The sequence below is a fragment of the Dysidea avara genome, chromosome 10, assembly GCF_963678975.1.
Source record: "Dysidea avara chromosome 10, odDysAvar1.4, whole genome shotgun sequence".
In the NCBI taxonomy this organism is placed as follows: Eukaryota; Metazoa; Porifera; class Demospongiae; order Dictyoceratida; family Dysideidae; genus Dysidea; species Dysidea avara.
In genome coordinates, this window is record NC_089281.1 from 4,131,528 (window position 1) to 4,157,675 (window position 26,148).

At 38.6% G+C, this 26,148-nt stretch overlaps 2 protein-coding genes across 2 annotated transcripts in view; one reads left to right on the plus strand and one right to left on the minus strand.

The window, feature by feature from the left end:
- Positions 1-26,148, plus strand: part of LOC136237220 (uncharacterized) — a 351,388-nt gene that overhangs the window by 108,558 nt on the left and 216,682 nt on the right. The gene's annotated exons all lie outside the window — the stretch shown is intronic.
- Positions 10,362-11,363, minus strand: LOC136268681 (uncharacterized). The gene has a single exon (XM_066064082.1). It carries the CDS (start codon positions 11,361-11,363, stop codon positions 10,362-10,364), a length of 1,002 nt encoding a protein of 333 aa, XP_065920154.1.

A 26,148-nucleotide genomic window follows, 5' to 3' on the forward strand; every position in this document is an offset into this window, starting at 1 on the left:
GTTCAATAATGATATGTCCATCTATATCTTCAAATCAACCAGGCTGCTTGAAGACATCTTACGTTTGACAGCCTTGTACAAAGGCAGCTGAATGTATTGCTAAAGTGGAGCAAGGGAAATTATGTGTGGATCTAGCAATCAAAATGCAGGGTAGTATACCAGAATTGTAGGTTGTGCTAACTAGTTAGATTAAATAAGATAATTATTGCAAATCAATATATGGACATGAAATTTATTATTTTTAAATCTGTAAAAGTAGTGTGGGCCAGTAAGACCTCAAGTAAGTATCAACTTGGTAGATGTGCAGCATGACCTCAATACCTAGCCAATCATTAATGGTCATTACAATGATGTTCATCTTATCTCCAAATGTGTAGCTGAACTCAATGTGTATGCACACGGGGATAATTGACAGATGATTATCCTGGTCATTCCTATAATTACTAGCTAATTTGTGGTCATTCCAATAATTATTCAAAAGCAGATGAGACCCGCTAAACCTGGACAAAATGTAACCCAAATGATGAAGGCACTTACAACGTTGGTAAGAATGACAACATCAGTAACATGAATTCACAAAGCAGTATTCAAGGGTGCAGTGCAACTGTAGAACAAAAACAAAATTCTTCTGAGAGCCAAAGATGTGGTACAACACAATATTTAAAACTCTTACAGTGTGGATCCCATTTGTATTTTGCAGACTTTGAATGAAGCTAGTAAGGCTACTCCAAATAAATTCTCTGTTTCTCTTAGCATGCGGGCAGGTGGTCCATATATTTCTATTATGAAATTGGCAGCTTTTCAAGTTATCATTTGCCTAGGTACAGCCATAACAAACAACGTAATAACATTTTCAGCTTGTACCTTCATCGTTTACATTGCAAGAATAACACAAACATGAACAATGGTAACATTCTTACATGTGAGCTGGCAAACCTTACAAAATCAATTTTATTAAGCCTGTACAGTATGCAGAAAATAATGGAGGAATATGGAATAATGGAACATCTTATAATTAGAACTGGGAATAAAGAGATGCAGGTGGTGGATGTGAAACTGGCAGAATTTATTTGGAGTGTTTTAAAGCGAGTGCTAGCCTTTTCATACCCCGGCAGTTGCAAATCACACAATATTATGGTACATAGCGTAATGAAAATGATGCTAACTTTACATACAACAAACAAACTACTGTGGTCACAACCTGGATACATACATAATGACATTTAATTCAAGTACAAGATAGTAGCTATATAGTTTCACTCTCAGAATGCATACAGCAAACAAGGATATTACAGTCACATACTACACATTCAGTTCTCAACTGTGTTTTTACTTGTGACACCTTCTTATAAGTGTCCTTCTATCCTTTCATGCCTTCACCTTGGCCTTCACTTTAAGTTTTCAGCAATCAAGTCACGCCAGTGTTGTGAGATAACAGGTGGGCGGCAGGGAAGAAATATCCATCCAGGTAGGTCTCGTCCGTTGTTCACAGCATCTTTGAAGACGACCAACACACTTAACACAGAGGGGCTAATAGTTTCAGTGTGACCTTTTCCTCCTCCGCAAACAATGTTGCTTTCCGTAAAACAAAGAAAAACAATAAGTTCACAAAACATGAAAAATTTTCTAAGTCAGAAGTGTGTCCAAAAAAAAAATTCACCCGGGCCTAGTTAGCTATTATACTGGTTGAATGCTTATCATAGTATCCCATAGTGCACCGTGAAACTGGAGGCGCGGTCATTGTCTTCGCAGAATGGCACTTAAGGGGCATCTCCAAACTGATTTTGGTACGCTTAATGTCATAATGATGCTAACTACAGACCCCCCTCCTCCTTCTCCTTAATGTCACACTATGAAAACAATACATTGGCAATAGAAGCACAAAACATTATATTCTTTACCTGAAAACATAGTCTACAAGCAGTATAGCTGCTTAATCACGTCAGTTCCTCTATTCCTAGCTGTTTACACTATAACTGCTTTAATAAAAAATTATAACGTCATGGCCTGAACTCCCTCCCCCTTAACGTCATTATGACATTAAGCATACCGAAATCAGTTTGGAGATTCCCCCTTATTTCTAGTAAAGTTGATAATTAAAATACAAATACTTAAATGATGACAAAGTGATAGTTGTACATGCTACCACTTTGTCATCATTTAATCACTCATAGTATACTTTGAAATTTATTTGTTAATGAGGTATTTAAAATCCAATAGATACCCGCGGGTAGGTATCTAAACTGGTTAGATACCCGTGACAATTTTTTTTGTCACGTAATTTACTGGATTCCAGTCACAATAGCCATCAGAAATTATCACTAGAGTGTAAAGAAAGCATCACTGGAATAAAGATGATCATATTCGTCTAGAAACCCTACCAGTGAGTTATGTTAGCACTAATTCGATCAGGAAACCGCCATTACGCCAGTAACCAGAGCTGTACAAGCCATATATAGTCTAAATCGATTATTTCCCAGATCCACGGTATCTTTGCTATTTTAGAGACCTTCGGAATGGCACAATAATCACTGACTAAAATAGCGAAGATACCTGGATTTGTGCGATAACCTATACGTATTTGTATTTTAATGAAGTATCTTTTTACTGGTGTGTATATTTGTGTTGTGTATTTTTGTATCAAGACTCACGGTAGTGAGTCACGTGGCCAAGGAAAGTAGGGCGCGCGACTACCGTAAGTTATTTACACGAATGACTAACTCTAATAGAACGCACACCTATAAAAATATTCTTTTGTAAAAAAATGTTGCGATACAACGAAACCTTTGGTATATTGTTATATAAGCGTATTACTAAGTAAGTAATTCCCGTTATGTTTTAGTAACACCACATAAAATTTTGCTGAATACATCGTATTCTTCTTCTTCGCATACTCGTTAGTAAGAGCCACTCCTTTTTTTTACTCTTATATCTGAGATTGTGATAGTTCTACAGCCTTGGGTTTGCTATCACAAGTTCTTTGGCTAGTTAAGTTTTCTTCAGTACAAATCTTGGAACTCCACCTCTCTTGCGAGAGCCACCAAAAGCGATTTTCTCAAAGTTTGATTCATTCACTCTTGCACTTCATGAGACAATCTTTGATATGTAATTAAACATATGGAGTAGTTTCGCTCGATTACGACCTGCCATTGTTCTGGGAAGTTGTGAGTTAATTTCCATACGTGCGCTCATAGGATAATAACATTGCCTACGCTAATTGCTGATTTATTTTGCGGTATTTTAGAACCCTATCTTAAATTTAAGACACCCGTAACTACAGTAGCGTTTGTTTACAGTTGGTAGACTCGGTGCTAATTTAGCCATAAGTGTCAACGCTAGGTAAACATGATCACTGTAGTAAGCTCAATGAACTTGCTATCACTCATGCTATTCTCGTAAGTTTTTGTTATTCAGTTGTTATTTAATAATGGGTCTGAAGTAGCTAACGCAGCCCACAATACAGCTTTGTTTGTGCATTTCAGTACAATAAGAAGTTTGGAGCATATTCTCACCTGCAGGGAAATGGTCTTTACTCAATCTGTTCACTGATAGTTTTAATGGTGCCTAGAAGCCATACTCTACTGAGGTTGCAACACAGACAAGTACCTGCCTACTTGTACCAAACTACATTCTTTGGTTTTGCCACTTCATGTCCCAAGCTATGATGTAGTACACACAATAACTGTTGTGGCTTGTATGAAACTAGCTATTAGCTTTATGCAATAGTTATTTTGGTCTTGCTCAGTGACAAAAATGTGTGATATCCTAAAACAAAAACAGCCTTGGGGCTGTAAAAAAGGGTACTGCCAAGCAAAGTAGGATCAGTCAAACAAGCTTATTCAACATGACTGGGGACTGATATCAAGTTGTGGCCAAGTAGATTGGAATATTACCATGATTAATCTGTTAAACAGCTGGTAAGAACAAGGACTGACTTCAAGTTGCGGCCAAGTGAATACAGCATTACCCATTCTCTTTGTATCTAGCTATAGCTATATCAAGACACATGGCAGTATGTCATGCGGCCCAAGAAGCCGACGCACCACACCGTGAGTATATTGACAGGAAGAAAGAAAACGTCATTTTCACACTTTTGTATCTCGGTGATCCCGTATCCGATTAGATCCAAATTTGCTACAGAGTTGCCTGCCAGCCAGGGTACTCTACATACCAAATTTGAAGGAAATCGCTCCAGCCATTTCCGAGATACGAGCTGCCAAAATGTCGATTTTTTTTCTTTGTTTTTTTTCCTTCTTCGTGTTTTCGCACACTTGCAAAAATTGCTATAAAATGCTAACGCGTACTCTGATCGCCTTGAAATTTGGCACACAGAAAGGGAGTCCAACGGCAAATCCTAGCATCACATTTGGTACAAATCCGATGAATGGTACGGGAGTTATGACCGATTATTCGCGTAAAACAAGATTGATTTGTTGTCACACCTACAGGGTAAACCGCTCCATGGAATGAGTTGAAAATTGCTATGTAGATGGAGTAACCATCGTAGGAATTCCATTTAGTGGTTTGAAAGGAATCGAGATATAGACCATAGAGATATGACACAAAATCCAACCTGTGTCACAAATACGCAATCGATTTTTATGAATAAAAAAGTATTAGTTTTTACGCCTACTAGGAAAACCACTTAGAGCAATGAGCTGAAAATCAGTGTATAGCTGGAATAATCTTCATAGAAAGTCCTTGCAGTATTACAGAAGAATTGGATTACAAACCACTGAGTTATGATTGAAAGCCAACTCTGTGTAGCAAATGCGAGATGGAGATACTCTAATAGAACAGTCACCCTAATAGAGCGTTCAGCTATAATTTATTTATTCTATTATAGAACTCTATTACATTACAAATTATTCTGTAGGGAGTTCAGCTGCAAACAGTTAATCTTATAGACAGTTCAGCAAGAAGCAAGTCACCCTATAGAGAGTTCAGCTACAAAATATATTGCTGTAATGACTCAGAACATTACAAGTCACACTGAAGGGAGTTTAGCTATAAACAAGTCATGCACCCTGTAGAGAGTTCAGCTACAAACAATTCACTCTGTAGAAGTTCTGCTACAAACAAGTCTTCATGCAGAGAGTTTAACAACCAAAATCCACCACGTAAAGACTTCAGCTTTACTAACAAGTTACTCTGTAGAGAGATCAGCTAGAAACAAGAGAGAGCTCAGCTAGAAAATGTCACCTTGTAGAGAGTTCAGCTGCAAACAAATCACACTGTAGAGAGATCAGATAGAAGACGCCACCTTGTAGAGGGTTCAGCTATGAATTGATCACCCTGGAGAGAGTTCAGCTAGAAAAAATCACCCTATAGAGAGTTCAGCTACAAAGAAATCATCCTGTAGAGAGATCAGCTAGAAACAAGTCACCTGTAGTGACATCAGCTACAAAGAAACCATCCTGTAGAGGGTTCAGCTACAAACAAATCACCCTGTAGAGAGTTTAGCTACAACCACATCACCCTGCATAGAGTTTGGCTACAAAGAAACCATCATGTAGAGAGTTCAGCTGCAAACAAATCACCCTGTAAAGAATTCAGCTACAAACAAATCACCCTGTAGAGAGATCAGCTAAAAGAAGTCACCTTGTAGAGAGTTCAGCTACAAAAAACCATCCTGTAGAGAGTTCAGCTACAAAGAAACCATGTAGAAAGTTCAACTACAAACAAGTCACCCTGTAGAGAGATCAGCTAGAAGAAGTTACCTTCTAGAGAATTCAACAAGTAACCATCATGTAGAGAGTTCAGCTACAAACAAGTCACCCTGTAGAAAGATCAGCTAGAAGAAGTTACCTTGTAGAGAATTCAGCTACAAAGAAACCGTCAAGTTGAAAGCTCAGCTACAAACAAGTCACCCTGTAGAGAGATCAGCTAGAAGAAGTTACCTTGTGGAGAGTCCGGATACAAAGTAACCATCATGTAGAGAGTTCAGCTACAAACAAATCACCCTGTAAAGAGATCAGCTACAAACAAGTCACCCTATAGAGATATCGGCTATATACAAGTTACCTTATAGGGATCAGCTACAAACAAATCACCCTGTAGAAATATGTGTTGGAAACAAATCACCATGTAGAGAGTTCAGCTAGAAATAAGTTACTCTGAAAAGAGTTCAGCTACAAACAATGGGAGTTTCAGCTACAGTTCAGTTATGTATAAGAAGTCACCTTATTACCTACAGCATGATTATCTTTCATTGTTAAATATACAAATATTTTAATCAGACAAAAACTGTACACAACATTCCTTCCTTTGTTCCATAATTCCTGCAGAAAAGAAAAAAAACAAGTTAGAAAGAAGCCCTAAAGCCAGTCATAGGCCGGCTTTGGGATATACAAATACAAAAAGAAGTGAAATCTAATCCAAAACAGCCAAGCTGTAAGAAAAGAATGCGGCCCTCAAAAAGGGTGTAGTGAAAAAAGATGTGAAATCCAAGTTGGCGGCCAAGAAATGGCTGTGATGGTAGGTTAATGGCAAAAAATTTAATTACGACAATTCAGGTGAATTTGCGTTGCCTCCTCCGAATCCTAGTGGAGGAGGTAACCCAAATTCACCTGAATTGTCGTAATTAAAATTTTTGCCATTAACCTACCATCACAGCCATTTCTTGGCCGCCACCTTGGATTTCACATATTTTTTCACTATAGCCTTTTTGAGGGCCGCATTCTTTTTTTACAGCTTGGCTGTTTTGGATTATAGTATGTTCACGTTGAGCTGAATCCTCAAAAAACATTTAATAACTCATGGATGCAACTACACACGATCTTGAAATTGGCTCATTTGTAGTGCTGCTTGACCCGCTAAAAATATTTCAAAATCTTGTTGTTCAAATGTTTGACATAATATTTACAGCCAATCAAAATTTTCACAATACATTTCCCATGGGGAAGCCATATACGTACGGTGTCCATTACAGCCCTTCCCTGAACTTGTAATGGAGCCAAACCGTACGTGTCTGTTGTTGACACCTTTGCTTTTACCAATAATCATCTGGTTGGCTGAAATGTTAACTCTGTTGAGAAAAAATCCACTTTCAATTTTAGCTGTTTTTCAGGATTCAGCTCAACATGAACGTACTATAGATAATATAACTAGAGCAAATACACATGCAACTGTTATTAATTGTCACTTGGCTCCTTTTTTTTGTAGTGTGTGATTTAAAAAGCGGCCAAATGACAACAGTTGCATGTGTATTTGCTTCAGTTTTATTATATAGCTATAGCTAGATACAAAGAGAATGACATCTATCCTTGTAGTGAACAGCGCAGCAGTGTGTATTGCTGGTGAGTCTTCCTTCTGTAGTCTCTGTCAAGTGGTCTGATAAGAATGATCATCACTTGTAGACTTGCCACACCCACTATGGAACTATCCTTTTATACTGGTGGATGTGTTTGCTGGATGATAGCGTACACATCAGATCACATGATCAAATTCACTGATGTGATTGGTTAAATCATGAGAAAGTGATTGATCCTATCTCATTGTAAGCTTTCAGGTTAAACCATGACGTCATCTGATTTCTATTGGCAATGCGTATATACCAAAATAGAGCTGAGCGATAGTTGAAATCTATCGATTATTGTGATAGTGAGTAATAATCGTGATATGATAGTCTACAATCGTGCTATCGCGATATATTAAACACATCTGTGCTTAGTCAAAAAGCATGATAACAAGCACACATGATAATACTGAAGTTGAGGAAATTGTACAAGTCTAGTTGATCATGCACAGCATATACTGGGCCTTATTCATAAGTCACGAAGCCGTTTAAGGTCAGAGTACACTCGCTACATTAATTGCATTACTTCCGTGTTATGCAGCGCTGTGTGGTATACTTTGTACCGAGGAGTATTGGAAGAGGTTAGTTATCTTCGTTGTGAATATGTTTATGGGTTTATTGAATAGATATGTTTATCTTTGTGAGAAATAATAAGTTCTGGTATGGTTTTGAATAACGTTTAGGTATGGCTGGGTTGTTTTAAGGCAATAGCGCTTTATTTAGAATATATTTGCTATAGTGTTTTCCATCAATAGTTTGTGCCAAGAGAGCCTAGTAACTCTTAGGAAGGCATTCTCTTATGGAAGATGGCACAGGCTAGTAGGAAAGATCCATAGACTATGAAAGTTGCTGAATTGAAATACTGGCTCTCCCAGAACAGTTTGTCTATGAAAGGGAAGAAGGCAGATTTAGTGAAGAGGTACAGCAAGAGTAACACTACGAAATAAAGTAAACTTATATTGGTATTTTTAAGGTTCAGGAGCACTTGGAAACAGGGTCATATCATATGAATGATGATCTAATGGAGTTAACCAGTCCAGTAAATGATTCATTGTGGAGCAAAATTTCTGAAGATCCATTTAAAATATGGACCTTCACAAATGAAAACTTGACAGATTACTTTGTGTTTTCTAATGAAAAGGATGGCCTTGAGAAGCAAGACTGGAAAAGTTTAAACGCTGGTGGATATAAATTTTTTGCTGAGGGTCATGTTCAAGACATATGCGTATGTACCAGAACCGAGGAATGTTTGGTAAAATCACTATGCCTTCCTGAGATGAAGAAAGATATTACCTATAAATTATCAGTTGTTCTTGAGAGATCAGGCAAAGTTAAAGAAGCCAGCTGCAAATGTCCTGCTGGACGTGGACCAAGGGGTAGCTGTAAACACATTGCAGCATTTTGTTATAATCTTGCCGACTTTGTGAAGATAAGGGAGATAGCATTAGAGTTAGGGGAAGATGCGTGTACTTCTATGCTTCAGAAGTGGAATCAGCCATCTAGAAAGAGGAGACTTGACCCTGAAAAGGCAGAAGATATTTCATTTAATTTCCCAGTACCCCCTCACTTGGAGAAGGCAAAGAAGAGACGTGAAAACAAAGGATATGATCCACGGCCATTGACAATGTAGAAAACCACTGCAGGAAATTTAGAGAAATTGTGTACAAACCTTGAACAGTTACCAACAGTAAGTTGCTTTTTGCACTTGTTACGAAAGCCTACTTTAGTGAGAAATGATTCCAATGATGATGCCTTCAATGCCTTGCCTTTAATACCAAAGAGTGTGCAGTGCCGAATCAAAGATAAACTTTTTAAGATGCCATTACCACCGACATTTGCAACACTTTAAGACCTTGGACAAGAGTTTATTGATTTGTTAACACCAACTGAAGAACAAAAAGCTGACGTTGAGAAAAAAACTCTCCTGCAAGCAGAGTGTCAAAGATGGCACGAGGAACGCCACTGTAGGCTAACTACATCAAGGTTTGGCTCTGTCATTAACCGTAGGTCTGCTCATAATGTACTAGCCAAAAATATTGTAGATGGCCAGAAGATACCAAAGACTGTGAGAGCAATTAAATGGGGGCGAGACCATGAAGCTGTTGCTTTTGAACGATACCGTTCACAAATGTCAATCCGTCCCCCTAGCTTATATCTACAAAAGTCTGGATTTGTAATCGGAGAACCATCATTTCTGGGTGCCAGCCCTGATGGAGCCCTTGTAGATGAATCTGGCAAGATCCATGGCATAATCGAGATAAAATGTCCTTACTCAGCAGCTGGATTAACAGTGAAGGAGGCTTGTAAGCAGTGTAAAGGATTTTATTGTTCAGCAAATGACGATGGTTTAGTTACATTAGATTCAGGTCACATGTATTATTATCAAGTACTGGGAACCATGGCTATAACTAAAGCAACTTTCTGTGACTTTATAGTATGGACTTGTAAGAGTATGGAAGTAATTAATGTCAAGTTTGACGAAGGCAAGTGGACATCTACTCTTGCACAACTGACTAGGTTTTATAAACAGTATATGATACCTTGCTAGGGATGCGGGAATTATGCCTGAATAATTTCGGGAATAATGATGGGGTAATAGAAAAAAGCATTATTCCAGCATTTTGATGCAGTTTAGAGCATAATTGGCATAAAAATAAATTAAGATCGAGATACTCTAATAGAGCAGTCACTTACTCTAATAGAACGATCGGTGCGGAATAATTTATTACTCATACTACTAGTAACTAAGCATCTTGCTAGCAAAAAAGCTTTTCTGATGCATTGACACAGCTGAATTTAGTGCTTTTTATTGTTTTAAAGTCTTGCTGTACAATTTAATTGCTAAAATGAAGAAAAAGTTACAAAAATTTGGAATAATTTTGGGAATAATGAGTATTTTGGGGAATAATAAAAAGCATAATGATAAGTTTTTAAAAGAATTTCGGAATAGAATAATGATGAAAATTTTGAGCATAATTCCCACAAGCCTATACCTTGCATATTATATTAACTTTGTACATATATAATGTTTGAACAACTATTGTACAAGGGGTAAATTAAATAGCTATTGTACAAGGGGCGGAAGAAAATTTGTCAACATAGCACATACATAAAAAATTTGGTTAGCACTATTGTGCATGTTGTTTTCCATACGATGAAGTATTTGATAGTTCTTGATACGTTCCATGGCACGCTCGACGTGTATTCTAAGTGATGCTATTCTTCTTGTAGTCATTCTTTCATTTTCAGTGAGTTGTCCAGTTTCATTCATCATGGGAGGGATATTCAGTTCGACACCAGGCAGTAAAATATCTTCTAATGTGAAGCCTCTATCAGCCATTATGCTATCACCAGGTTCTAGCAGCTTTAAAAACCCTGATTTCACTACAATCTTTTTATCTGATATACTTCCCCCATACAGATCAGATATGAAAGAAATTGCTCCAGATGGCGTTATCCCAATGAGTACCTTTAGAGTATTATGGTTTTTGTAACTTGAAAAGGTAAGCTGCTGGGCAGTTGGGTTTGATGGCATTTGGATGAATATTTCGGTGGCATCTATTATACACCTTGTTTTAGGGTACATAGTACAGAAGCAAGCTGGCATGTACTCATCTACAAGTTCCCGGCAAGGCCAAATAGGCACTTCCTTAAATTTCATGTAAAGAAAATTAATCCACGTCACAAGGATCCTCGAAACCGAAGGCTGTGATATTTGGAACCTGACTGCCAAATCCTGCTCAGGAAAACCTTGTCTAAGCCGACATAATGTCAAAAAACACTCATTTATGGGAGATAGAATATGACCACGCCCCTTTCCACATGAGGTAGCAGCATCTTCTATGACTCTGCTAGGGTCGTATGACAAAACAGCTTTTGCAGCTCCAAGAAAGTGATAGCACGTTGATAATTCTAGAAATGTTGAAAATCCTGTATAAAAGTTAATGAGCTTGTTATTGTCCTGGATTTGTTCGATCCTGAACGGAGTAATACTCATGATTGGAGCAGTTTGAGAACTTTTGTGAACGTAAGCAGGTAAATCTGGTGTTGTGGCTTTATTACACATCTTCGCACTACACTGAACTCCAGAGTGTTTTTTGAAAGTAGAACACTGGGTACCACTATCAACCATGATAACAGTATTTTTATTACTATGAGTGGTACCGGTAATCTCTTTAGGATATGTATTGGTTCCTTCAGAGGTCTGTTCAGTATATGTGTTGGTCTGTTCAGGATGATATGTGCTGGTCTCTTCAGGCAGGCTTCGTACTGGTCTGTTCAGGATGATATGTGCTGGTCTGTTCAGGATATGTGCTGGTCTCTTCACGATTCGTACTGGTCTGTTCAGGATATGTGCTGGTCTGTTCAGGATTTGTACTGGTCTGTTCAGGACATGTACTGGTCTCTTCAGGAATATTGGTCTTTTCAGAATGATTACTGGTCTCTGCATGATACGTGCCTCCAGCTTCATGGATGCCTGTGTCTTCATGATGAGTGTCTAAGACTTTATGAAGAGTGTCAGATTTGTGATCATTTCTTCCTGGGTTGTCAACTGCAAAGTAGCCCATCAAATAGTACACAGAAAATGCTCTACTTACCTGTGGGAGACTTTATTTCAGGGTTCCTTCTTTTCTTTGGTGCAGCTCTGGAAGCTTTTTTGGTCCATGCAAATATGCATGGTACATCATTCTTTCCATTCTTTTTTCCACCCTTAAAATGGGCACTACACACTCTGGAATGTCTCGTTAGTGGTGGGTTTTTCTCTCTTAATCTTTATAAGCCAAAGTTTAAGCAGCTTCGGTTTAGCCAATGGCAGTTGGTGGAACGACACTCCGGGAATACCAGAGATATTCTTGCGCTTGGGTACGATGCAGTAGTGCGGCATATATCCCTAAACAAGATAATAAAAAAAAATGTTTACATTTCTAAATAAAGCGCTATTGGCTTAAAATAACCCAGCCATACCTAAACGTTATTCAAAACCATACTAGAACTTAATATTTCCCACAAAGATAAACATATCTATTCAATAAACCCATAAACATATTCACAACGAAGATAACTAATCTCTTCCAATACTCCTCTGTATAAAGTATACCACACAGCACTGCGTAACACAGAAGTTACAGGATTAATGTAGCGAGTGTACTCTGACCTTAAACAGCTTCGTGACTTATGAATAAATCCCAACCAAGTGTTAAAAAGCAGATACATGGTATGTAATGGGATTATTTATGTGCTATTGACATGAGGTTAAGTGTCTTTGATAACTGTAAGCACTATCGTGATACTATCATTATTGTGATATAAAAGTTACTATCAATTGTGATGGTGATAGTTGTACTATCACTCAGCTCTAAGTATGGAATGCCGTATATGCGTATTGTAAACTTATAATGGCCATTGACAGTGATAAGTATCTTGCAACCAAGGTTAGCACATAATGATAGACACAAAAACCACCTTATAACACATTGATTTGGACAGGTAGTTGGTCTAACGAGTTTGAAGCTAATTGGGGGAAAAACTTGGGAGGAGTTTGTGTTTAAAATTGTTATGGCCTCAATTTTTCCGTTTCTCATTCTGTCGTTCACAGGGAAGAGAAACATCTAGTGTAGGCTGTAATGGGGAAGGCTGGTAACACGATAAGGGTCTCCATAAGTTTTGGACGAATTCGTGTCTTCCTCAGGTATTTCCCTTAGTTTAATGAATGGTACCAATCCGATTGGAATCCGACTAAGAACGAAGGGGCAGTGCCAGAAAACAGAATTGTTATAGATAATAATATTGGTAATGCTATCAACATTGATCTGTAGTATTAACTACAGGAAATTTCTAGGCAATACTATTGGTATTCCTCCCACTACTACTTGTAAGCTGGCCTCTGACAATGTCAAACACCAACATATTGACAACTGCTCTATTAGAGGGGAATGTAAAAGTGTGGATCCTAAAAACTTTGTGACATCTGCATTTCACTTTCATATTGCTGTGGAGAGTCTTACAGTGACTGTGGCGGCGGTTGTGATGATATAGTGAAGTATGGTGTACTTGTGGGAAAATGATGTGTGAATCTGCATAGCAGTGCCAGGTTCCTCTCAGGATCAGCAAGCAAGAGAGGGATAAGGATCAGCCACATGCTCACATAGAACCCACAATCAAATCTCTAATGACATGTTATCATGCGTGCAATATTTCAGTGCTATGTATGTAAGGTGCTATGGTATAGGTTCATTGTTCCAGTGCTGTGACATCCTCGGGGGGGGGCAGCAAGAGCTCTTTATCTTCGTAGTAGCTCCATGGGCTGACAATCATTGTGGTCGGGCACTTACTAATGACTCATTACTTGTCGATGACTCAGTAGTGACAATATCAACTCTCTGTGTTACCTCAGTCTCAGTTTGAGTTGTCACATTGAATTCCAATGGATATAGTCTTCAGTTGGTCAGTCCAGTAGCAGTCTGTAGTATTACTGCTCATACTATCTCCTCTTGTGATCAACTCTTCCACTATTCCCATCTTCCAAGTAGCATGAGGTTCATTGTCACGGAGAAGTACCACATCTCCTGTCCTAACTGTTTAACTATTGTTACCAATAGCTCGATGAACTTCTCTTAAGGATGTAAGGTACTCATGACACCAGCATTTCTGGATATTCTGCAGTATGGTTGCAAGTAGCTTGGCATTACCACAAATCTTACCATAGCTAGGATCAACAGTTCATGATCATCTGCTGCTTTATGAGGGAGGCATATTATCCGTCTTCCATGTAGCATGGCCATCTCTATAGTGATTAGTGTGATACGTGTCGTCTCCCAAAAACCTTCTTCGGTGCTGCTTGCTTTGGTAAGTCCCACCATTCGTTCCCAGAAACCGTCCCACCATGGGGCTCTCTTGGGGATACATTTCCAAGTAACTCCTCGCTTACCCAGCTCTCTGTTTACTTCTGGTGACTGCATCAGGGTCCGTAGCTCATCTGCAGCAGAGAGATAGGTGGAAGCATTATCTGAGACCACTATGGTAGGAAGCGATCTTCTTGCAGCAAACTCACGAAATGCAAGTAGGAATTGCTCTGTACTAAGGTCTTGAACCATCTCTAATTGAAGTGCATGCTTAATGACGCACATAAATAAACACAAATAGGCCTTAATTTCTTCTCCTCCATGTCGCACATACAGTGCTCCACTGAAGTCCATTTCTGTATAAGTGAACGGATGAACATCTTGTGTCCATATGGATGGCAGTAGTGCTGGGTGTCTGGTGTAGGATATGAGTTACCTGAGATCTTACGGCAGATAACACAATTACGTAGTATTGACTTAATAGATTGTATAACAGCTGAGATCCAATAGGATTGTCAGAGAGCAGTCAGTGTTGCTCCTGTGCCTGAGTGGCATAGTGTCGTGTGCATGTTCAGATCAGTCAGTGAGGATAGTGGGTGTTTGGAAGGTAGGAGGTCCGGGAACTTGGCTGCTTTATTAAGTGGCGCATTGTGGATGCATCCACCTCATCGTAGATATCCCTGGGAGTCTAGGAATAATTGAAGTTGTCTGACAAGCATAATACGGCTAGTGTTTGGTTGTTTTGCAATCTGATCAAGGTTAGCAGGTTCGCTCCAGTACACAGTTTGTTGGGTATCTTTGATTGATTGTAATCTTGCTAAAGTGAGTTCCTCAGCACTAACAGGTCCAGTCTGGCGTTGTTCTGGGGAAGTTCTCAAATTTAATGCAAAACAAAGAACATATGCAGTCACAGTAAGTAATTTACTAAATGTACTGTGGCAGCTGATTGAGATGACACAATGTAGTCCAACGTCAGGCTGGTTCGGCATTGTAGGGACAAATTCTGTTGCAGTTGGTGCTGCTACAAGTAGTGAAGATAGACATGCTTGTTCACAGGATAGCCATAATGATGGTGTAGTTACCCAGTCTGGCCCACGCTGCCATAGCTTTGAAGACATCAGTGTCTGAGTAGTTGTGCCCCTAGACGTAAGGTCTGCAGGATTCGCTAGTGTGGGGCAGTATCTCCAGTTGGTATTCGGAAGGTTTGTTTGTATTTTTGTGACATGGTTCCATACAAAGGTGGGAAGTTGTTTGGTACTGCTGACCCAGTGCAGCATAATCTGGCTGTCAGACCAAATGAATATTGTTGGGTCTTGTAATGGGAGGTGCGTCATTACAAAATGTATTAGCCTTATGGCAATCAGTGCAGCCATCAGTTCAAGACGTGACAATGTGAGATGCTTCAGTGGTGCAGCACGAGTCTTTGCTAACACAAATAAGATCTGTTACAAGGAAGATGATAGCTCCATAGACCTTCTGGCTTGCATCAGCAAAGCAGTGGATAGTAAGTTGTGTGGGAAGAGCTGGGAAGTAGCATCTCTTGACAGAGAACTCTGAAGATTGTTTCAAATCATTAGCAATTTCTGACCAGTCCTTAGCTAGGTCATCATTTAGTGGTTCATCTCAACCAACCTTGTGTTGCTACAATCTCTGTATGAAAATCTTAGTTTGAACTATAACTGGGGAGATAAAATCCAAAGGATCGATAATCCTTGATGTGACGTGTAGTACTTCTCTCTTGGTGATCAAGTGACTGTTAGGAGAAAGGGCTTTGCTACTAGTGACAGTTAATCAGTGGTTGGGTATCAACGGAGACCTAAAACATTAACAGTGCTGTGAGCACTGGCAGTATTGTCTTGAACAGCATTGGCCTGAAGTCTACTACTGTTGGAGGACCATCTATGGAGGTTGAACATTCCACTAGTCATAATGGCTCGTGCTTCCTTGTAATAGTCTGCAGCCGCATCCTCTGTATCACAGCCAGTAATGATGTTGTCAACATAAAGATTAATTTGCATGTCACGTATTATGCTGCTTGAGATGATGTCGAAGGACTGTATTAAGTATGAAAGGGGAGCTAGCTGCTCCAAACGGTATCACTTTGAAACGATAAATACGAAACTGACTGGATGGATCTGCAGGGTTTGATAGCCAAAAAAAAAACAACAACAGGTGTAATTTCTATCATCTGGGTGTAAGTGTATGTTCAAAAATGCTTTCTCAATATCACCTGAGATCCCAAATTGATGAAGCCTGAAGTGAATGAGGATGGCTCACAAATCATTACTACATGATACACTGATCTCTAAGCAATCATTAAGCTAGCTGACTGTCGGCAGCTACAATCAAAAACAATTCTAGTGGTTGTAGTTGGTAGTCTTTCTCTACTGCTTGGTGTGGAATGTAATGAATCTCAGTATATTTACTTGATGTGTCAACTTGCTCAATGAACCCCCTGGCGTCTTGGTCGGTAATGATCTGGTGGTACAATAGCAATAGCTTAGGTTTAGTAGCTAGTCTCCTTGCTAATTGTCGGTCTATGTTCTGCTACAGTGTAATTACTAGGAAGGGGAGAATGATATGTTCTCCAAGGAAATCTGGCTACATAATGCCCCATCAGTGGCTCTTGTGAAAAAGGAGGTGAGGTAATTCTCTGTCATGTTGACTTCAACATCACCTTGTGACACTCCAATTGAGTCCAAAGTTCAGAAGCCTTCTAAGTCAAAGTCACTTTGTGTTTGGGGTGATAATCATTGAAACATTGGTTGTCATTTATTGAGTGCGCCCTTGTTAGGTTGGGCCTGAGAGGAGGTATCTTAGCTTTGACTCTACTGCGGTTGGTCCACTGCCACGAACAACTTTATCTCCAACTATGTCCCAGTAGTAATCTGCTCCTACTAAAAGTGAAATTACAAACTTGCTGTCTGGACTAAGGGGATGAGCCAGTTGAGGTATGGAAGTTCTGAAAAACCAAGGTTAGTGTAGCTCTGAATGGTGCTGCAATGAATGGCACTGCAAGGACAGATAATTGTAATTCTTATCCACTCCTAGTGAGCAATGTGACCCTTCTAACATTAAGATGGTGACTTGTTGGATGCTTGGTCCCAAATGGTGAAATAGTTATTAATTCCTTAGAGTAAGGTTGGAGATCCAGAATGCTGGCTAGTTCTTCAGTTACGAATGACCTCTGGGACCTTTCATCCAGTAGTATATTGGCTTTTCAACACATCTGCTTTGACTTGTCACTCTTGCTACAGCCATTTTGAGAAGGCAAACATTCTTGTGTTTGGGAGGGGTGTATGTCAGTAGGTTGAACAGCAGGTTGAAGCTGAAGAGTGGGTTGATGTTGAACAGAGTTTGTAGGATGTATTCCAATAGATTGAAAGGTCACGGAAGCAGTTGAACAGGGGATGGAGGGAGAGCTGTGCTATTGCTCTGCTGCTGTACAGTGTTGACTGGGGTGGTAGGTGGGTTGTGGTTGTTCTGGTGTCCAAGAGTACAAAGGCTTGTATGATGTTTATGACTGCAGTGGTGACCGAGTTACAACAGGAAATCTTGTGGTGTCCTAAACTGTTGAAGCACATTCTGTCCTGACGTATAATATCAGTGCGCTGCTTACAATCTGTGACAGTAGTGCATAATGAGGGAGAGTGAGGCCCTTTACAGAAGGGGCACTGTGCTTTCAATTTAACAATCGGCTTGTCAGCTCCAGCAGCAAATGCAGCTGTTGGTGACAGTGTGGTTTCCACTTGGGATCCCATATCAAAGACATATAGCTCATAAGAACAGCAGAATGTAGCTCAGTAACAGTCCACTCTCTGTTGTCATGTGCTCTCGCTAAGTTTTGTTTGATCTTCCCAGGGAGCTTTCCAAGGATGATTGGCACAAGCAAGCTGCCATAGGAGTCTTCTGTCTTCCCGAGTGATGCAAGACTACGAATATGACTTTCTATAGCATTATGGATCACGTAAACTGTAGTATGACTGACTGGGGTGGGAAGATTAAAGAGAGCTTGCATATGTTCATCAATTTGCTTGTACGGCTGTCTGAAGCGTTCTTGTAGTAAAGCTACTGAATGAGTGTAGTTAGCATTGGTCAGCTGAAATCTACATATAGCTGCAGTATAGTATGTCTATACAATTTAGCTAAACAAGGCCACTCCGCTTACCCATTTGACATTTTTGATATTATTAAAGTTAATTTCAGATAGTGAAGATCAGCAATAAGCTGCAACAGTCTGTAAAACCTCGCTACCACATATATGACTGTTCTGTTAGAGTGGTTTATATTTTGAGCACATTTCGCTGGTTAAATTTTACAGGGTTTTGTGTTATGCACTCAAACTATAAACTACTCTAATAGAACAGTCATATATGTGGTAGCGAGGTTTCACACACTGTTGCAGCTTATAGCTGACCTCCGAAATTGATTTCAAAAATGTCAAATGAGTAAGTGGAGTGGCCTTGTTTAGCTAATTTGTATAGATGCGTTTATTGCAGCTATATGACCCAAATATAAAGCAATGGGGCCTGATGGTATCAAAATATTGTGCAGACGTCCTCTGTCAACCCATCAGTTATCTTTTTCAGTTAACCATTGCAAACAGCCATATACCATCTGATTGGCGCACACATTGTGTCATTCCCATCTTCAAGTGTGGGGACTGTGCTACTATATCTAACTATCGTCCCATATCACTATTATGTATCATTTCAAAGGTTTTGGAGAAGATCGTTTTCAATGTATCAATTAACTTCTTGTCTAATTCGTTTACCCCTCATCAGTTTGGTTTTCTACCTGGTAGATCTACACTACAGCAGTTGTTATTATTTATATCAATGAACTATTGGAAGCAAAAGAGCAAACAAAGTATTGGATGTCATTTATCTAGACTTCAAGAAGGCGTTTGACTGTGTTACCCATAACAAGTTGCTACACAAAATAAGATCTTTTGGCATTACTGAAACACTATTTAAATGGTTTGAAGCTCATCTTTTTAATCGCTTTCAATATGTTTGTGTCAACAACAGTTTCTCTTGAGTGACTACCGGTTCTATCTGGAGTTCCTCAAGGAAGTATCTTAGGTCCACTATTTTTTGTTCTATATATAAGGCCACTCCAAGAAAATTCCTTGTTTCCCATTTTATTGACCTGAAAAATACATGCGGACAGGCGGTTCATTATCCATTATTCATTATACATATTTTCGAAATTCATAACTAACGGGTAAGAGATATTAATTTTAAACTAAGAACCTGAACAGCAAAAAGCTAGCTAAATGGGCTTTCTGAATGCTAAACTAGTTATTGCTATGCAATCACAGGATAAATAATGAATAAAATATTCAGTTGACAGCAATAATGAATGACCATGTGGGAAGAGAATCTGCATGCGGGCGGGAAATGGGAAACAATGAATTTTCTTGGAGTGGCCTAAATGATCTACCAAGCTGCCTACTGTTTTCTAATGCTTTTATTTATGCTGACGATACCAAATGTTTGAGACACAGAAGTGGTTCTAATGCAACCGAAATGAATCTCCTGCAAAAAGATCTAGATAATCTCTTCCAATGGGGTTATCATAACATCTGATTTATATTACAGTTTGAGCAAGTTTGCACACTTTCAATTCTGGCTAAAGAACTACACTACTGCTACCTATTTCATTGACAACAAGTCTGTTGCTACTGTTGATAGTATAAAAGATCTTGGAATAATTATAACACAGAACTTAACATGGGAGAGCCACTATAAATTAATATCAGGCAAGGTCTACATAACACTTGGATTAATTCGTAGAAGTTTTTCAGGTAGTGGCTCAGTTGTAACCGGAAGAAAGTTATATATCTCACTTGTTCGCTCGCAAGTCCTCTATTGCTTACAAGTATGGAGACCTTGCCTTATTAAAACATTAATATGTTAGAAAGAATACAGAGGTGGCTACAAAGTGGATTCTGAACAATTACCAATCATCATGCAAGTCTCGTCTGGTAACTTTACATCTGCTACTATTAATGTACGTTTATGAAATGAATGATATTATTTTCTTTATTAAGTTTTACAAGCAACAGTCATCACATTTCAACATTACTGAGTATGTTCAATTAACTATTAATTTTGTGATAATTTTGGCAGCTATATTATGACTTTCATTAAAGCACTAGCTTAAAAGGTTTTTAATGCAGCAATTGGAACACAGGTATAGGGTGTTTTTCGTCAATTCTAGGTGGAAGAAGACAAGCTACATTTTTATTTTATTTATTTGCAAGTGCTGCCAGTGACTCACTACATAAAACAAAATTAATTATATCATAAGTAATTAGTCACAATAGTACTTCATATATTGGTGATGGTGACGCTGTTGAACATTGGCAGCAAGGACAAAGGTAATGTAAACTATGAACATTACTATCATTAAATTGCTGTATGAAATGATCCCACATCAAGGGATAGCCAATGTCTTGGGACTCTCGTACACTATCCGAGAAATCCATTAAATATTTAGAAATCCCAAATCCTGAACCACGTACAAAATATATTATTCTTGTTTTCGCCTGTTCATGAGTTCAATTACGGTCGCTGCTCTATACAGCAGTTCAAATTGACAGTGCAAAGTACTCCTGTGTCTCTTCTGAAGTTCCTCTGATCCCTCTATCAGGTGTTCCTGTACAAAAACTAGAGGTAAAAACATCACGATAAAAATCGAAATTAGAAGTTCATTGTATTTACAGATATATTTTAAATACAGATATATTTTTGAAATACTTAAATATTGGGACTCTTGTACACCATGCTGGGTTTTCGCGTGGGCGCTGGATTTTGGTTATCTGAAAAAATGATCCATCACAGATGTTCCTCCAACATAGCTCGGAACCTTTACTTCCATTGTTTACACGCATATGGACCTCACTACCTAAAATGGATCTGTCTCTATCTACAAACACCATTAAACACAAACTCTACCGGCTATCTACAATACCAGTTAATATAAATTTAATCTGCTTATACCATGGGGTAACTGAAGGTTAGCTTTATCAATCACTACCACACAATAGCTTTTGAAGTTGTATGAGAAGGGTGTAGAGGGTGGCGTCCGAGCGCACATGTTTTTGTTTGAGCATTGATGTTTTTGGACATTGGCTTTCGAAGGTCACTGCAGCCACACGATATAACCAAATCGTTTTATATTTTTATATGGAGGTTATAGTCATAGGTCTTCATAATAGTGTAATAATTGATCGAGTCTTGTTGCCGCGGCTCCTCTAGGAAATATTGCATCCAAAAATACATGGTGGTCGAAAATACATGAGTTGCTCTACAGGGAAAATGATTCTCTATGTCATACTTTCATTTCTGGGAAGACTTGCAGGTGAGTATAGCTATTAGTTTGTATGTCAGTGGTGATGCAATGCTGATGGCCAGCCGGATCAAGTATCTTTGCCTCTACTGATTATCCCTTGGATTATCCGGTCAAATCCTCCGCGCCTCACACTAGTTCGATCCTTATCAGTGGCAGTGTAGAAAATTTAAAGGGGTTTCAAGTGTAGCCATAAGGTTGAGTAGCTAGCTACGTGAGTGTTCGAAACACATTTCTCACCATCATGGCATCACTGAGGCGAACCGGCAGGCCGTGTATGTGTTCTACTATAAGCTAGCTAAGCTTGTGACTTGTAGAGGGAAATCAGCAGTAGCTATATACATTATTTGTAGTGCTGAAATTCCATGCTGTGGCCAATTAAGTTGAATTAACGCGTGCCAATGATTCCCTGTTTTGCTTTTGTCCAAGCTTTTGTTCGAATTGAAATGATTGGAAGTAATCATCTGACTTATAAGCTGCCTAATTGAATTCCTTAAAGTTGTATGATATTTGCGAATTTAGTGTATTAATTAAAGTTTTGGTGGTTTAGTGGTGGCTACACATGAAGTCAAGCCCCACACAACCATGTGTTTATGCTGTGGACAAGACAAACACAATAATTTACCCTTTGAGATATTCAAATCTTACTTTGTGGTACAACTGTCATTTCATTTGTTCCTTCAAAAGATAACTTTCACTACTAGCACAATGTGGGTATAAGTGTAAATCATAGCTTACCCAGGTTTTTAAAAAGTGTACGATATACAAGGTATTTAGTGATACCGAGGTATTTTTCCTAATACTGTACCGTTCTTCAAAAAAGCAATACCGCCCATTCTTATATAGAATAGCTAACTAGCCAAGGTATACGGTGGAACCCCTCTAAGACGGACACCATTGGGAAAATGACATATGTCCTTTATATGGAGTTGTCCTTATTTAAGGGGTTTTCTAATTTTTTTTAATAATCAGTTTTAATGCACAATGAGACCAGACCAAGTGGTGGAACAAAATGGGTTATGGTACCATGTGAACCAGAGTAGCAACAGAAGGGGACATTGGAAACAGTGGAAATTGAAAACTGAAACTGAAAAAACTGAAACTGAAAAACTAAAATTGGTCAAAACTTCATATTAACAGGTACCTCTTAACAAAGGCCACCTGTATAATAAGACCACCTGTATAATAAGACCGCCTCTAAAATAAGACCACCTCATTATAGTAGTTATGTCAAGTAGGCCCAAAAAAAGGCTAAGGTATACTCATAATGTAATAAAGTATCAATCAATCAGACAGTACTTAAAAGTTAAAATGACAGCTGCAGGGTTGTACAAAAGGATACTATCTTACTGTACCAAGACCTAAAGTCCATGGTCATGTCACAAATGAAAATGGAGCAATCACATGCATAATTTACTCCGCTGATACTGGATTTGATAATGGATTTCTCATGAATTGTGCATAATTTAGGAGTTGCATAGTAACATTAATGATCTTGGACTTTGTGTCTTGATTATAGTTAGGCACTCGTTATAAGCATCTTCGAAGATTTAAAAACCTGAGGTGACATCAGTAATTACCAAGGCGCAGGTAATTATTGACATCACCTCAGGTTTTTAAATCCTCGAAGACGCCTATCACGAGTGTCTAACTATTACCAAGACACAAAGTCCAAGATCATTAATTTAACTATGCAACTCTTAAATCATGCACAATTCATGAGAAATCCATTATCAAATCCAGTATAAGCAGAGTAACTTATGCATGTGATTGCTCCATTTTCATTGTGACATGACCTGGACTTTAGGTCTTGGCATGGTAAGATAGTATATCCTTTTGTACAACCCTGCAGCTGTCATTTTAACTTTTAAAGTAGTCTGGTTGATTGATACTTTATTACATCATGAGTATACCTTAGCCTTTTTGTTGGACCTACTTGACATAACTACTATAATGAGGTGGTCTTATTACAGAGGTGGTCTTTGTTAAGAGTTACCTGTTAATATGAAGTTTTGGCCAATTTTAGTTTTTCAGTTTCAGTTTTCAATTTCCACTGTTTCCGATGTCCCCAACAGAAGTGATATTATTAAGCATGGGTTACCTATGGTGTGTGGCCTCTACTACATTGGCGAGACAATTAGGCACCACAAAAATTTTATACATGCTCCATAAAGACTTGTCCGGATTACTCCGTATTTTGATTAGTTATCAAGATAGTTGGCTATGCAGATTATGTAGCTTAATCCTGTAGTGCAGTTTATTCTTAAAGTGTACCAGCTACTATTTTAAGAAGACCTGGGTAAGAACATTAACAACAGTACTTGTATACATATTTATATGATTTCTCATAACTTCAGCACTTTGTCTCACACTTTTGTTGTAACTGGCAATGAACTTTTGTTACTTATGTCTGCGATTAGTGAGGTGTTGTACTGTAGTGCTTGCCATGTCTGGGAATCGTGCAGTGTCCAGTTTACGGAATAGAGAAGTGTCTGTTATTGAGGGGATATTGATGCACATAGATATTGGAAGTTGCATTTGCGACTTTATTAATTGTCTGTTATAAAGAGGCTGTCTGCCATTTAGGGGTGTCCGTTAAGAGAGGTTCCACTGTACTAGGAGCAGATATAAACTTTTGGTGTGTGGCAAATATCTCCTCAATATAGCTACCAAAGGTTTTAGCACCACATTTGTATAATTTTATAGCCCACTGCAACATCTAGTGGTTGTGTGATAGCTGGAATAATATCTAAACGATTTAGCTAGCTAGCTATAAATGATTCACTCACACTCCAAAGCAGCATTAGACACACTGACTGATTTGTAAACGTGTGCTTGTAAAGCCACACTGTGTAGACTTAATAATTAGTTTCTCATTCTTGCCCATGTCACCATTTTCCTAATGATTGTTTGAACTATTAGTGGCTAGCAACAGGTTTAAAAGTTGCGTTTTTTTGGTAATGGAGGTATGTAATTCAGCTATCTAAACCCAATTGCTATTTTGAGTATCAGTGAATGAGAAATAATTAAGTTTATGTGGCCTAATGGAGGAGTTTAACGTAACGTGTATAAGTGGATACATTGGGAGTTTGTTGAAGGTAAAATAAAAGAAAATTCTGGTGTTAAAGCTGTGTTTGTTTCTAACAACAGGTGCTAGGATTACCCAGATACTATATTTACTGCCTTGCTAGAGGTCATGTTTGCATGCTGCCTGTCAAGTCAATTTGGCACTCAGCTGTGATGTAATTCATGAAAACATAGTCTACGTATTACAGGTAGTTGGAAAAGGTGGATACGGTTGGACGCGGACACGGACGCTGACATGGATGCGGACACGGACATTTTCAAAAAGCATTTTTACATTTATATGACAGTTATTTTTCATACCTAACGCTGTTTTTACAGCAGCATTCGCTTCCAGACCCAGGAGTTGATCTTGTCATAGTGCTTATCCATATATAAGCGTGCATATGCGAAGGATACACTAACACTCTAAAGACCATATAGTGTTGTATACGTGTTCTAGAAATCTAATTCAGAGTCATAGAGATTAATCTAGCATGTCCCAACCTAATCTCGTAGGCCAGGTCCTTGAAACCCTCCACACTTGGTATAAGTGCCTGCACCTTATACTAAAAGGCGTAAGATTGTGGATTTGGCCTGCTAAGCTAAGTTTCATGGGGCATACAAGCTAATCTCTACAACTACATAACTCTGTATTAGACTTTAGAGCATGTGTACAACAACTATATGGTCTTTGGCATGGTGTGAAGTGTTGGTCTAGTCCTTCGCATGTGCGCTTATAAATGGATAAGTGCTATGACAAGATCGACGCCTGGGTCTGGAAGCGAAGACTACTGTAAAAACAGCGTTAAGTATGAAAAATAACTGTTATATAAATGCAAAAATGCTTTTGAAAATGTCCGTGTCCGACTGTATCCGCCTTTTCCAACTACCCGTCTATTACTAAGTGTTGCCAATTAATTCTCAGTAGAAACTCACAAATATCAAACTGTTTAATAAATAATTAACTTTCTGGCTTCATAACGTATGATCCAATTATAAAAGGGGGAAATCAATGTAGTTCCTATCAAAATGGAACACATCAATATGTTCGAATGGAATTTATGGGCATCCACAATATGATTATGCAATATGTGGAGTGTTAGTGCTAATTGTATTCCCAGATATTTATAATCAACTCCTCCATTGCTCAGCTAATGCAATTGCAAAGCCATAGAATGCTGTGTTTACAGGAAATGGACAACTAAAGACACTAAGATATTTGTTACATGAAACCAGGAGCTTATATATATGCGCCTTGCAGGGCTTATGAGCTCCTGAAACTAAAGGAGAAAATATTGGCAATCTTCTAAACAAATCACCTCTATAAATTTCTATTCATTGGCAGTTTTCTTCTGATTGTAAGTTATCAAGACTCATGGTAGTGAGCCACGCAACCAAGAAAGTACGTAGAAAATGCATGCATCACAAAAATAAGCATGAGCCAATACTGTGAGTTACTTACATGTAACAATGGTTTTGCGATCCTCACCACAATTCACATGATGTCGAGCAACAACAACTCAATATCAGACACAAACAGTACTTGTATCAGTTGTATCCATATTCATATACTAAGTATCAGTACTG